The 15,676-nt window shown below is 41.2% G+C and overlaps 1 protein-coding gene across 10 annotated transcripts in view; it reads left to right on the top strand.

Annotated features, from left to right (window-relative positions):
- ANK3 (ankyrin 3) overlaps positions 1-15,676 on the top strand; it is a 291,984-nt gene that overhangs the window by 257,200 nt on the left and 19,108 nt on the right. For 4 of the 10 annotated variants that reach the window (XM_066191661.1, XM_066191663.1, XM_066191660.1 and 1 more), the window contains exons 37-41: positions 1,178-8,872; positions 9,509-9,583; positions 10,421-10,552; positions 11,575-11,718; positions 14,553-15,225. In XM_066191661.1, coding sequence (XP_066047758.1) covers positions 1,178-8,872; positions 9,509-9,583; positions 10,421-10,552; positions 11,575-11,718; positions 14,553-15,225 — 8,719 coding nt within the window. The remainder of the gene's footprint in view (positions 1-1,177; positions 8,873-9,508; positions 9,584-10,420; positions 10,553-11,574; positions 11,719-14,552; positions 15,226-15,676) is intronic. The other 6 variants (XM_066191667.1, XM_066191666.1, XM_066191668.1 and 3 more) reach the window with 3 other exon arrangements.

Genomic DNA, 15,676 nt, shown 5'->3' with positions numbered 1-15,676 from the left:
TCTATTTTTCTTTGACTGCTTTTCTAATGTTACCTTTTGAGAACTATAAAGTTGAACAGGTCTGTCTTTGAGCTGATACAAGAAATCTCCTCAAAAGGTACCAAGACACTACATCTTGTAGAAAAAGTGTACTCTTCTTTTAATGACCTCTTGTGAAATGATTTTGTAAGGTTTACGTATTTGTGCTTAATACACCATACAAAATGTATTAATCTGTGTGCTCGTTCTGACATGACATTTGTGCATGAATAAAAACTGATTCAGTTGCTTTGCCTGCTCACGACTATCATACATCATACTTGCCATATTTCATTTACGACATATGCTTCTTAAAATCATTTCATGAAAAGTTTTACTTTAACTTTTTCCAGATAAAAGGAATATTGCATGAGAAACAAATGCATATGTTCCTTTCTTTCTTTTTTTCTTTCTTTCTTTTCTTTCTTTTCTTTCTTTTTTTTTTTTTTTAAAGATTGACTCAGAAAAGCTCTTGCTCTTATTGGCTTTGTGAGTGTGAAGCATATCCGAATTGTGCATGGAAGATACAGATTTGAATTTATTCCAGTTGCTTCACAGTTTGCACATCAATTGCCTGTCACTTAAAGGAATTTTGGTTTCTGCATGAAATAATTCTGAAGTGGTTTAAAAAAAGATTTTAGCTACATAATGTCATTTTGCGCAAGTTTATATTTTTGTATAGGTTCAAATCTGAACAGAACAACAATAGAAATTATTAAACGGATAATTATAGTTGCACAAAGCAGAGACATACCTAAACAGGCAAAATAAAGCTGATACAAGTATTTCAGAAGTAGCACATCAGAAAGTCAATAGGAAGTAAGAGAAGAAATTTTGATGTGGCTTTATTTTTACCTTACGGATTCCTTTTGTGTGTTTTCTGTTCTCCATTGTTTGCAGATTTGGTTGCTATGTGCTTTCTGTCTTCCATTTCATGTTGCTTTTTGGTTTGGACCAGTTATCAGTATATGGCTCATTCCTAATTTTTTTCTTTCCTTTTTAAAATCTTCTTTTGCCTCCTTCATCCCAACTCATGCAAACAATTGTACTTGCTTTTTGTAATATTACAACGTTTACTGACCAATTTTCTTCTCTGGTCTCTCTGTTTTTCAACCATTTTTGTTGATTTTTATGTTTGATTTTAATTTAACAATTTAAGAAACAGTTGAACGGAGTGCAGGAGCAACAAGATCCCTACCTGCTACTTACTCATACAAGCCATTCTTTTCAACACGGCCATATCAGTCATGGACAACTGCTCCAATTACAGTGCCTGGGCAAACCAAATCAGGCTTCACTTCCTTATCAAGCTCTTCCTCTAACACTCCTACAGCTTCCCCATTAAAATCAATATGGTCTGTTTCTTCTACTTCGCCAATCAAATCCACGTTAGGAGCTTCTACCACATCTTCAGTTAAATCTGTTAGCGATGTAGCATCTCCGATTAGATCGTTTCGGACAATCTCTTCGCCAATAAAAACTGTTGTCTCGCAGCCTCCCTACAGCATGCAGGTCACTTCAGGCTCTTTCGTCAGAGCTCCCGCAGTCACAGAAGCTGCCAGTCTCAAAGGGCTGGCCTCCACTACCACATTCCCCTCTCGGACATCTCCAGTGACTACAGCAGGATCTCTCTTGGAGAGATCGTCCATAACCATGACGCCTCCAGCATCCCCCAAATCCAACATTAACATGTACTCTTCGAGCTTGCCGCTTAAATCGGTCATCACATCAGCATCCTCACTTCTGTCGTCCCCTCTAAAGTCAGTGGTGTCACCTGCTAAGTCAGCAGTTGATGCCGTTTCATCCACTAAAGTCATGATGGCCTCGTCTCTCTCGTCGCCAGCAAAACATGTAGCTGGGCACACAGATGTACCATTGCTAAATGGCTCTGTGTCACCTCTGAAATACCCATCTTCTGCCAACTTAATAAATGGATCCAAAGCTGCAGGTGTTTTTCAAGACAAGATCTCTGCAGCTGCACATTCTGCAACTTGTGCTGCTAACGCAGTTGCTGACACGGCTGAGAGAGTGTTTTCAACAGCTACAACAATGTCCTTTTCTCCACTCAGGTCATTTGTATCTTCAGCACCATCAGCTTTCCAGTCAATGAGAACTCCTCCTGCAGGTGCTTTGTACACAGCCCTTGGGTCAATATCTGCAACTACCTCATCAGTAACTTCATCAACGATAACAGTGCCGGTATATTCTGTAGTCAATGTTTTGTCTGAACCAGCATTAAAGAAGCTCCCAGAGTCGTCTTCACTTACAAAATCAGCCGCTGCGTTACTGTCACCTATTAAAACATTGACTACAGAGGCACGCACGCAGCCTACCTTTACTCGAACTTCATCTCCAATAAAATCATCCTTGTTTTTAGCACCCTCTGCTCTCAAATTGTCCACACCATCTTCCTTATCCTCCAGTCAGGAGATACTGAAAGATGTTGCTGAAATGAAAGAGGATCTGATAAGAATGACTGCGATATTGCAGACAGATGTCGCAGAGGACAAGCCGTTCCAACCTGACATACCAAAAGAGGGTAGAATTGATGATGAAGAGCCCTTTAAAATTGTTGAGAAAGTAAAAGAGGACTTAGTAAAAGTTAGTGAGATTCTGAAAAAGGATGTGTGTTTAGAAAGTAAAGGGTCGGCTAAAGTATCCAAAAGTGATCAAGGACACCTGTCTGAGGATGACTGGGTAGAGTTCAGTACAGAGGAGATTGATGAAGCGAGACAGCAAGCTTTGACAAGCCCTCCTATATCTGTTCCAGAGAAGGTCCAAATTAAAACTAAAACCATGTCGGAAAAGGATTATAGCTTGTCAAAAGTTATTGATTACTTAGCAAATGATATCGGTAGCAGTTCATTAACAAACATAAAGTACAAGTTTGAAGAGGGGAAAAAAGAAGGTGAAGAGAGACAAAAGCGCATTCTAAAACCAGCCATCGCTTTGCAGGAACACAAACTTAAAATGCCTCCAGCCTCCATGAGGCCTTCAACATCGGAAAAGGAGTTATGTAAAATTGCAGACTCCTTTTTTGGAACAGACACTATTTTAGAGTCTCCAGATGACTTTTCTCAACACGATCAAGATAAAAGTCCCTTGTCTGACAGTGGCTTTGAAACGAGGAGCGAAAAGACACCTTCTGCCCCACAAAGTGCTGAAAGCACGGGGCCAAAACCACTTTTCCATGATGTACCCATCCCTCCCGTCATTACAGAAACAAGAACTGAGGTAGTTCATGTCATTCGCAGCTACGAACCATCATCGGAAGATATTCCAGAGCAGAAGGCAGAGGAGCTACCGGCCTCAAAACCTACCCCTACGTTTATGGAGCTGGAGCAAAAACCTTCTGGGTCCATTAAAGAGAAGGTTAAAGCTTTTCAAATGAAGGCCAGTGGCAGTGAAGAAGACGACCATAAGTGCGTCCTTAGTAAAGGTGTCCGAGTAAAAGAAGAAACTCATATCACTACAACAACTAGAATGGTTTATCATAAACCTCCATGCACGGAAAGTACCTCAGAAAGAATTGAGGAAACAATGTCCGTTCATGACATAATGAAAGCCTTTCAGTCTGGACGTGACCCTTCCAAAGAACTGGCAGGTCTGTTTGAACACAAATCATCAGTAACGTCCGATGTTAGCAAGTCTGCTGAAACTTCACCACAACATGCAGAGAAGGACAGCAAAATGAAACCCAAACTGGAGCGAATAATAGAGGTCCATATTGAACAAGGTAATCAGGCTGAACCTACTGAAGTCATTATTAGAGAAACAAAAAAGCATCCAGAAAAAGAAATGTATGTATATCAGAAAGACTTACCTCGGGGAGATATTAACTTAAAAGAGTTGGAAAAACATGATGCTTTTCCTTGTTCAGACGAACAAGGTCAGCAAGAAGAAGAGGAGCTCACGGCCGAAGAGTCACTTCCTTCTTATCTGGAATCCTCTAGAGTTAACACTCCCATGTCCCAGGAAGAAGACAGTCGCCCTAGTTCTGCTCAACTCATGTCTGATGACTCTTACAAAACACTGAAGCTTTTGAGTCAGCACTCAATAGAATACCATGATGATGAGTTGTCAGAACTAAGAGGGGAGTCTTACAGGTTTGCTGAGAAAATGCTTCTTTCAGAAAAGCTAGATGTGTCTCATTCTGATACTGAGGAGTCAGTTACTGACCATGCTCTACCCCTTAGTGCAGAGTTACAGGGGACTGATAAACGATGCAGAGAAAAAGTAGCTACTGCCCCCAAAAAAGAGATTCTCTCCAAAATCTATAAAGATGTATCTGAAAATGGTGTAGGTAAAATGTCTAAGGAGGATCATTATGATAAAGTGACAGTGTTACACTACACTGGAGATGTTAGTAGTCACAAACATGCGATGTGGATGCGCTTTACTGAGGACAGATTAGACAGAGGTAGAGAGAAGTTGATATATGAAGACAGGGTGGACAGGACTGTTAAAGAGGCAGAAGAAAAACTGACTGAAGTATCCCAGTTTTTTCGGGATAAAACAGAGAAGTTGAATGATGAGCTACAGTCTCCAGAGAAAAAGCAGCATAAAAAAAATGGCAAGGAAATACATTCTAGCCAGAGCTCTGCCAGCAGCAGCCCTGAGAAAGTTCTGCTCTCTGAACTGCCATCGTCTGGGGATGAGTGGAGTAAGGTGAAGCAGTACGCACATGATGGGAAGTGCTTTCCCAAGGTGGATGAAAGAAAAGCATCCAGTTTGCCCAGCAGTCCTGAAAAAAGGATATATGTGCAACCTGCAGAGGACTCTAAACGAACTATGGAACACAAAGGAAGTGCTCAGCAGACTGGAGTACCTGAGACTGGATTTCAGCTGAAGCAATCAAAGCTCAGTTCCATTAGGCTTAAATTTGAACAAGGTATAAGTCCCAGAAGTAAGGACATAACTCAAGAAGAAAAAAAGCTGGACGGTCAGTCCAAAATTCCAGTAAAAAAATTGCAAGAAAGTAAGTTACCAGTGTATCAGTCCTATTCGAGAGAGAAACACGCAAAGCAAATAGAGGTCATTGATGGGGGCACAGCTTTACAGAAAGAAGTGAAAATCCATGAAGCCCTTGTTCCAGGTAAAGGGAAAGCTGTGGAAGACTTTCATGCTTCAGACACTCAAAAGCAGAGAACTGAGGAAATGAGGAAAGGCGTGCCAGAATGCATGTCAGAACCACGGGCAAAGGACCTGGTGTATGGCTCAGACTCAACAACGAAGGGACACTGGGACAAAAAAATCTATAGGACGTGGGAAAGTCCTGGAACTTCTAACCATAAAACACAGAAGGAAAAGCTTTCACATGTGCTGGTTCCAGATACAGTAAAAGAAAACCATGTTGACCATGCTGAATCTAAAACTGACAAAAAAAGCGAATTTATCACTGTGACAGAGCACAAAGTGGCCTCAAATGGAATTAATTCAGAAGAAGTGAAGGAACTGACTGTAAAATCCCCCTCAAAAAGGGTTTTGTACAGAGAATTTGTTGTCAGGGAGGGGGAGCGTAATGGTGAAGTGGCTGATAAAATATCCAAAAGGAAAGAAGAAATTGCTGTGTCCCATATTCCAGTCAGAATTGTTGAGGAGAAGAGAGCCATGCTTGATGGTGTCTATGAACTTTCAGCTAAAGTATCCCAATCAGCTGTGATTCAGGAGAAAGTTGAAAGACAGATTGATTATGTGGAAGATGAAAAAGTAAAACACTCAGAAATCAGGAAAGTTACCAAGCAGCAGAGCTCAATAGGTCTAAGTCCTCCTGCTGAGGAAACAGAGCTATCCCCTAGCAAATCACCAGATTCTTTAGAATGTAGCCCAGGAAAGGAATTTCCTTCAAGTGACGTAGTTGACCCCGGTGCCAGTGATTACTTGGATAAAGTCGCACCGCTAGTAAGCACTGAGGGAGTAAAAGAAATTAAGACCTTACCTGTTTATGTCAGTTTTGTTCAAGTAGGAAAGCAATATGAAAAAGAGGTACAGCAAGGAAGTATTAAAAAAATTGTCAGTCAGGAAAGTAAGACAGTACAAGAGACAAGGGGGACATTTTACACAGCTAGGCAGCAAAAGCAACCTCCTTCTCCACAAGGTAGTCCAGAAGATGACACACTAGAACAAGTGTCCTTTATAGACAGCTCTGGTAAAAGCCCTTTAACACCAGAAACTCCGAGTTCAGAGGAAGTGAGTTATGAGTTTACATCTAAAACACCTGACTCACTAATAGCTTATATCCCAGGCAAGCCCAGCCCTATACCTGAGGTATCTGAGGAGTCAGAGGAGGAAGCAGAGGCTAAGACAACATCTGTGAAACAGGCCGAGGTTGAGGAGCCACAGGTGGACAAAGCATTACCTAGTCTTATGAATAAGGACTCTAACAAAAGACCCAAAGGTAACAGAGTTGCCTATATTGAATTCCCTCCTCCTCCACCACTGGATGCAGATCAAGGCGAGTCTGAAAAGAAGCCTCATTATTCCACTGAGAGTGAAATGGAGATGACTGAAGTGAACTTGCAAGATGAGCATGACAAGTGCCAATTGGCTGAACCTGTCATCAGAGTACAGCCACCTTCTCCTGTGCCACCGGGAGCAGATGTCAGTGACTCCAGTGACGATGAATCCCTCTATCAACCCGTTCCGCTTAAAAAGTATACGTTCAAACTCAAAGAGCTGGAAGATGACCAGAAAGAAACCTCAAAACCCAGAGCCCCTGAAAAGATTGAGAAACAGAAAGAGTTAGGACATCCCACTTCTGGGAAACCCAATGAGTTTGACACTGGGCTTGATTCACCCCAGAATGATGTAGTGCAAAACGGGAGTAACAATGACCAGTCTGTCACAGAGTGTTCCATAGCAACCACTGCAGAATTCTCCCATGATACCGATGCGACAGAGATTGACTCTCTGGACGGTTATGATTTGCAAGATGAAGATGATGGTTTAACTGAGAGTGATTCTAAACTTGCAGGTCCGGCAGTTGAAACCAAAAAGGACGTATGGACTACAGAAGGCATTCTAAAGCAGACTGATCGCTGCTTTAGCCAGAGTAAGCTTGAAGTCATTGAGGAGGAAGGCAAGGTAGGCCCTGAAGAAGACAAGACGCCTTCAAAAGGTCCATCTTCTGACAAAGCTGGAGATAAGAGCGATAAGAAGTCAGGGGCACAGTTTTTCTCTTTGGAAGGCAGACACCCTGACAGGACTGTATTTCCTGACTCCTATTTCAGTTACAAAGTAGACGAAGAATTTGCAACGCCTTTCAAAACTGTGGCCACCAAGAGTCTAGATTTTGACCCGTGGTCCAATAACCGAGGTGACGATGAAGTGTTTGAGACTAAATCAAGGGATGATGAGGCTAAGCCATTTGGTCTGGCAGTGGAAGACAGATCTCAAGCAACAACACCTGACACAACACCAGCCAGAACTCCAACAGATGAGAGTACGCCAACTAGCGAGCCCAACCCCTTCCCATTTCATGAGGGGAAGATGTTTGAGATGACTCGCAGTGGTGCAATTGACATGAGCAAGAGGGATTTTGTTGAAGAAAGACTCCAATTTTTTCAGATTGGTGAGCATACTTCTGAAGGGAAGTCAGGGGACAAGGGGGAAGGGGATAAAAGTACAGTCACTGCCATCACACAGCCACAGGCAGGGGACAGCACTGTAGAAACAAACCTAGAGAGACCAGTAGAAACAACAGCAGTTGAAAATATGCCCGGCATCCAGGCCAGTGGAGATTGCATGGAACAAACACTTGGTAGTAACTCAATGGAGAAATCATCGGCAGCAGTAAACGCTTCCAAAGTTGATCCCAAATTGCGCACACCAATTAAAATGGGAATTTCTGCTTCCACCATGACTCTGAAGAAAGATGGCCCTGGCGAAGTGACAGATAAGATAGAAGCTGTGATGCCAAGTGGTGAGGGATTAGAAAATGAAACTGTAGCAGTGATTGCGAGTTCAGCTTCTAGCCAGATGAGCTGTAGGCAAACAGAAAACACTGATTTCCCCAAAGATAATTTTAATAACAACAACAATTTGGATTCATCTGCTGTCCCTAAAGATGATATTACCTGTAATGTAGTGCTAAAAGAACATTTGGAACCGAAATGTTCCCTCCAGAAAGCTAATCAAGCGAAAAGCCCTTCAGGAAAAGGTACAGGGACAACACAAGGACACAGAGTAAGAGATAAGCAAAAGCCACACGGAGAGCAGCAAAAGTCAACAGAGTTGGTAGGAGCTAGAGGAAAATCAAAGCTTCCTGTAAAGGCCAGCTCAGTAAAACAAGTCTTTTCACAAAATAATCTCCAAAGCAATACAGGGAGTAAAGCGAAAGAGGCTAGTAAGCCTGACAAAGCAAAACAAAATAATTCTTCTCCCTGTCTAGAAGCAAGGTCTAGGATTCCTGTAAAAAACACACATAGGAGTACTCTAGCTAGAAGAACTCCAGCCCTGCCAAAACAAGAGCAGGTAGAGAAAGAAAAACCAAAACAACTTCCTTCTAAATTACCAGTAAAGGTAAGATCTACCTCCGTCACCATGACAACAGTTAAAGTAAAGAAAAATCAGCTTAGGGAGGTATGTAAGCATTCTATTGAATATTTTAAGGGAATTAGTGGTGAGACATTAAAGCTTGTGGATCGTCTTTCTGATGAAGAGAAAAAGATGCAGTCAGAGGTCTCTGATGATGAAGAAGACAGTACATCAAGGAACACATCCTTATCAGAAGCTACTCAAGTTTACCAGCCTTCCATTACACCGAAGTCTGCTAGAGACATGAGAACAGAGGCAGCATCTATAAAATCAAAGATTGAAAAGGCCGACAGTGAGAGGAGGAGGAGTAAGAGGACTGGTGAGAATGAAGGCAGTCAGGTTTCTGGAGCTCTCATGGCTCACCTCGTGGAGATCAAGCCTAGTTTGTAAAACTTTCAACTTGTTGATCCTAGTGCATGAACTGTTGTGATTGCCTGTGGAGTGACTTAACTGTAGTTTTCATTCTGTCATTGTCATCTGTATGTGCTGTCTTATTCTCTTTTTTCTTCCTTCAAACAAATTCTGTACTGTAGAAAGCTAGTGAAGCATGCCAAAGACATTCATGTAACTCAGAAATTGATGTAACTCAGAAATCAAAAGATGTCTTTTGTGACAGTATATTTGTTCTGTCAAAGTAGAGAAAATAGACAATCTGGCCTTGGCGGTTTTCACCAGTAATTGAACAATTTGTCTACAGTATAACAGCTAGATTGTCAGCATGTTTGGTTTCATTACACGACATCATGTAGTTTTACATTTTGGCTTTACACAGGTGAAAATCTAAAAGCTGTGAAAAAAAATTTGTTTTGTAGGTTATTAGGTCACACAATCATTCTAGTAAACAATATAAGCACTGTCAACTTAGTCAATTAAAGCTATTATTTATAATAAACTATTATCCGGTATTGTGGTTTTCTGTGCAAAATCTTTTTAATTGAGAAATTGTAAATCACAGGTCCACAGAGTCCATGTGAACGAACAGATATAAGGATGGCAATTGTAGCTGATCACCTAGGACTTAGCTGGACAGGTAAGCTTTCCTGCTTTAATATTGAAATCAGTCTTTGCTATTGCATTTTCAGGTATTCTTTTACCGAAAGGCGCGGCAAGGCTGCATCAGGCTCTCCCAAATTCACAGCTAGCTCAGCTTCCCAAAACTTGCAGAGTATTGCTGGGCAAAGATGCCTAATATGAAATTATTCCTTGATCTTCCAATAAATCGAAGAGAAACTCAGAGAAAATAGCAAAATGGCTTTCCTCTCAAAACGTTCTCCCAAGGAGCTGAGAGGCTCTACCTGCCTGGGCTCCGGGCTGCCCCTGGGGTGTTTGCTGTCCCTGGATAGCAGTTTCCCCCAAGCCCTGGTTGCAGAGAGCCCAGCAGCCAGGCAAGTCAGTGCTGGAGGCTCTGCCCATCTGTAGCCCCCTAGCCTGCCCTTCCTGGGCTCACAGCTGCAGCAGCCAGCTCTGCCAGGGCTCAGGTGACGACAGCACCAGTGCTGGGCTGCACAGGGTGCTCCCCGGGGAATAACAATCAGTGGCAATAAACAGAGTTTATAAATTAGCAGCGATGAGGCAATCTCCAGGGAGGGCTTTCTCATCATGTTTAAGTGGCTTACTGAGTGTAAGTGTGATAATTGCTCCCAGGGATAATTGAAATTCAAAATGATGTCTTAGGAAATTAAAGTATGGGGATATAATGCCATGTTCATTGTTACCTGTAAAGTCTGTGTCAGGCAGTTTTGTTGAGGTCTCTGTGACCTATGAAAGTTATTATTTTTAAGCTTGACAAGGCAATTGAGGGATTTGTGCTTTCTTTGGTGTTTTCGGGTTTGTTTTCTTTTCTCGCTTGCTTTTTTTGTCTTTATAGAACTGGCAAGAGAACTGAATTTTTCTGTGGATGAAATAAATCAAATCCGAGTAGAAAACCCAAATTCTCTTATTGCTCAGAGCTTCATGTTATTAAAAAAATGGGTTACCAGAGATGGGAAAAATGCTACAAGTAAGTTCAAGTAGTTACTTCTGTTGTTTATAAGTTATAGCCCATTTCATCTGTTGCCAAGTTGAAGAAAACTTTTGAATGTCTTTCACAAACCATCAATGAAAAAAGAAGTTTCAGTTACATTTTTACCAGGAGTCAGAAATATGTCATATTTATTCATTATATACACAGAAGGAAATTATCTGTTCTCCACATCCATAATTGATGTGACAAGTAATGAACTTGAACTCCAGTAAATAAAATAATAGGGAAAACTTTCCAATAGCAAGGAGTGTGAAACATGGAAATGACTGCCTGGAAAATTTAGGTAGTCTCACAGTATTGCAGGTCATAGGAAAAGGCTAAACTTCTTCCTGTGAGGAGTGATGGAGACACTGATTCTGTGTTGATAATTCTGGGTTAATCTGTACATTTCACTTGAATTATTGCTCAAACTGAAAGAGAGGTGTTGATTTTTGTGCGGTGTCAATGGTGTTCATTACCCTTCTCTGATCCACAAACTCCTACACACCATTTGAGTCTCCTTTGATCTCTTGCACTGTAAAAGGAGTTTCCAGTATTACTGTGTTGTCACAACAGGATTATTGTAAATGAGATTTCATGATGTACCGCACGAATAGCCTTCTATGCATTATTACCTACGTGACTGCCTATTCTGTTGTTCCTCAAAACAGAATGGTAAAAAGGATTTTTACACTGCCTTTACGCTCCAGTAAAAGGATATTTTGTGTCAGTAGTAAGTAAATATGTTCTTTAAGAACTACCTGACCTTACTCTTTGTGCCTTTTGTGTTTTAGTATAATTATACTTTGAGAAAGTACAGACTCTTAATAGATGTGTATCTTGAATAAGTAGGCAGCTGAATGACTGCTCAGACAGATGCTGGGGTTTGCTAGAACCAAAGGCATTGGGACATGCCAGCAGTTTGTAAGTAATGCAATGTGAATGTAACTGAGAAAAATGATCACACAGTTCTGCAATGCTGAACCTTTTTCTGATGTGTTTTATTTTTTTTTTTTCAGCTGATGCCTTAACTTCTGTATTGACAAAAATTAATCGAATAGATATCGTGACCCTGTTGGAAGGACCAATATTTGATTATGGAAATATTTCAGGCACCAGAAGTTTTGCAGATGAAAATAACGTATTTCATGATCCCATTGATGGTAATTGAATTCTGTAGTCATATTTAATTCAGTGACATGTCCAATAATACAATAATGTTGTATAAACCAGACTTTAAAGAAAGATTGTAAGTTCTACTGGAACAATAATTTTAAATGTGTAAAGGGGTTTTCCTCTCCTAAAGCATGATACAATAGAATCATAGAATATCCTCAGCTGGAAGGCACCTGTGAAGATCATCAAGTCCAGCTCCTGGCCCTGCACAGGACAGCCCCAAGAATCGCACCATGTGCCTGAGAGCATTGTCCGAACGCATCTTGAACTCTGGCAGGCTTGGAGCTGTGACCACCTCTCTGTTCCAGTGCCTGACCACCCTCTGAAACAGCTCCTCCTAATATCCAGCCTAAACCTGCCCTGACACAGCTTCCTGCTGACTCATTTCAACTTCCCATCGACCAGGGCCCGCAGGTCCCTTTCCACAGGGCTGCTCTCCAGCCTCTCATTCCCCAACCTGTGCACACAGCCAGGGTTGCTCCATGCCAGGTGCAGAAACCAGCACTTGTCTTTGTTAAACTTACGTGGTTGGTGATTGCCCAGCCCTCCCTGCCTTGGAGCTGCTCCCAATTCCATATCATCAGCAAACTTCCTTAGTACACCGTCAAGTCTTGCATCCAAGTCATTTATGGGGATATGTAGGTTGCACATTAATATCTCAAACAATAAACTCAGAGTCCCACAGATGTGTGCCTGAGTAAACACTGGTTCCCACCAGCTTCAGTGTCAGTTGACAAGACCAAGCTTTTCTCCTGCAACAGTTGTCCTCTGTGGCTTGCCCATATGTATTTTTTATGTACCTGGTATTTAATGCTCGACAATTTACCTGGGAATACGTGTATTCTTTGGCTTCCTGTCTAGATATGTAGTGGTAAAAATTCTTCAAGGGATAAAAAAAAAAAAGGAAGAGCAAGGGAACAAGGGAGCGGGGGGAAGTGGATAATATTTGCATGAAATAAATTAATGTGCAGTTTACTACCAAGCCTCTTTGAGGCAGGTGAACATCGATTGGTTTATGAGTTCACTTGGAGCATTTCTCCAATGGCAGTAGAAATATAAGAAAATGTTTTATTAGTGCATGAGTGTGAATATCTTTTTCAGTCTGCTAATTGGTAAAGTCGTGTAATAGTTTTCACATGGAAACTGTATCAACTGAAAGCAGAACTGTGCAGGTTAAATTTGAGTCAGATTACAAGCAAAACTGAATTTCTCCTTGTAAAACAAAATTTCCATAGAAGTGCTTATTATTTATCAGTATACTGAAGATGCTAAGTGTTGACTTTTTCTTGTTTCAAACGTTAGATAACAGGCACTGGATTATTACTTTGATTTTATTCACTTATAAATAGCTCCTTAAATAAGATTTTTTTTGTAAGTAACATTTCTTTTGGTTTTTGTAATTTGTTCAATTATGTTTTGGCTTTCTCTGTATTTTAGTAGGATTTTTTTTTTTCTTCAGAGCGTATGAGCTCAGTGTACCTCCATTATTGAGCAGCATTGCTGGTCATTGATTCATTGCACTACAGAAATAGTTTTCTGTTGACATTTTAAGAAAGTTGCTCTTGAAATGTTGCTTGAGCCTTTTGATAGTAGCATCAATGTTTTTATGAAAAAAGCGCTTCTCTGCAGTTGCTTTGTGTCTCTCCTCTTCTCTGAACCTTCCTCAAGCTTCCTTTCCTCACCAAGACCAGACCACCTTTGCCTTTCTCTCGGCTGGTTCAGGAAACAAACCCCCAAGCCCTGTTGATGCACCTCCCCTTGCAGGCAGCACAATGGCCAGTTAACCACACAGCATGTGTTTTTTCCTTTCCTAGGTTGCCCAACCTCATTTGCCAGAATGCGAACTTAAGGTTTCGTTGCCATTTTTTTATGTGTGTATTCAGTTTAATCCTTTCGTATGTTTTTTTTAATGTTTTCATCAATTTTTCTTTTCTCTTTATTTGATCAGTGTATCTGATTGTACCAATGTCACCAAGATCACCTCAATCTTCAAGATCACCAAGATCTCCTTACTCACCACAGTCCTCTCACCCGTATAACTTCACTGTACCTGAAATATTCATATAGCTCTCCCTTGTTGTGTTTTTGGTCTTTTATCCCTTCATTAACTTCCTTACTTTAGTTTTTCTCTCCTGCTGTGTATTTAGATCTGCTGTCTTTTAGTATCCTCATTGGGATCCATTTCTGTTCTTCATTCTTTAGCTAGTCCATTCTTGTACTCTGTGGTTAAATTGGAGGTATATGTTAGTAACACTGTATTTCTGGTATTGTGTATTTTTATATAAAAGCATATTAAAAATGTGGACCTGTTTTAGAAAGAATACCTGCCAACCAAAAAGTGGCTGTCCTGTGTTATGATCTACTGCTGTCTTTAAAATCTGTTCATTAAACTTCCAAATTTAAAAAACAAAAATAAATAAAAGCTTGGAAATAAAGATCTACACAATATGGCTGCAAGAGATTGTCTTGTATGTAAAGGGACAACCACCCTTGTCCACATTAGATTTATTGCATGCCCATAAGACAATCTGCTATAGCTTGGAAATGTTTAAAATGGCTGCACATGCAATTGCTGAAAACTACAGACTATTAAAAAATAGTCAGACGTACTGGCTTCACTGTAATATTCACTGGCAGTACTCATTCTTTGTTCTGTCTCTTTAGGACAAAGTCACAAAATCTATCAGAACTGCACTGGTTCTTATACACTTGCACCTCCTCATATGTTTCATACTTTATGTAACCCATGAATCATTTGGCATTTGCTTATTTGTTGCTCCATGCTTCATCCCAGTCAGTCCAAATGTGCTGTCTTCCTTAGGTTATCCCTCCATCCAAGTGGAACTGGAAACTCCCACTGGGTTGCGCTTCGTGCCGCCCACCCCTTTCCACCAGGACGATTTCCTTAGCGACACCTCTAGCCTAGAGTCACCCCTTAGAACTCCCAGTAGACTGAGTGACGTGTTAGTGACCTCCCAGGGACACGTAGATGGTACAGCAGCAGCACCGCCAATGGTGACTGAAGAGGACACTTCCCTGGAAGACAGCAAAGTTGATTTCCCAGAGCCTAGAGAAGGAACACCTAAAGATATTTCTGTAGGCGAGAGCCAGCTGGAGGAAGTGGACCTTAAAGATTTTCCGCGGTATCTCGGTAGTTATGGCGGGATATCCAGAGATGCTAAACAAAGGCAGAGTGAAGAGACTAGAAAAAGAGGAGTGAGGACTGAACAGCCCGAGAGAGAAAAGTCTGGTACTGATGAGGAGATGACGGCAGAAAAGTTTAAGTCTCTGTTTGAGGACATTCATCTGGAAGAAGGAGCTGAGTCTGAGGAGATGACGGAAGGAAGAGTGTGGTCAATTCTTAAAGGTGTTCAACAAGCAGAACGCGAAATGTCTTCAATTGCAGGTTGGCAGCCTGACTCCTCCAGCGTCTCCGAGGCACCAACGTCGGGGCGCAGGATAGGCAGCAGCCTGCTGGATCGCCTGGATGAGAGGTGAGCACCCCTCTGTGTGTGTCAGCAGGCTCCCCACGCTGCCTCAGCCACCAGTAGCACTGCACAGGCGCCGAGAACATGTCTATATGCTTATATATACAGTTAAAGGAAAAGCTTGATTTGGCCTCAGATACACTTGTCTTTAAAGATGTGTGTTTATCAGGTTTCATTCTCAATATAGGCATTTGAGAAGTACTTCGTGTTATCTTTAGCAGGTAATATTTCTTTTCACATTCTTGTGTATTTCTATTTATAAGTCATCTCAGTGGTGCATAGATGTAGCTGGAGTCAAGAACATTATCTGAAACCTGGATACTACGTTACTCTTAATTTTGAGCACCATTGTAGCAGTCATCCTTTCCATTTGGCCTCTCTTTGCCTTCCCTCAGATAATTGTTACTTTTCCCGTAAGCCAGTTTTTGAACTGTCACTTTCTATAACGTTTACTTCA

This window comes from Chamaea fasciata, unplaced genomic scaffold (genome assembly GCF_029207755.1).
Source record: "Chamaea fasciata isolate MVZ Bird 193981 ecotype frontalis unplaced genomic scaffold, bChaFas1.0.hap1 SCAF_9, whole genome shotgun sequence".
NCBI classification, from domain to species: Eukaryota; Metazoa; Chordata; class Aves; order Passeriformes; family Sylviidae; genus Chamaea; species Chamaea fasciata.
This window is presented reverse-complemented; position numbering and strand designations above follow the sequence as displayed.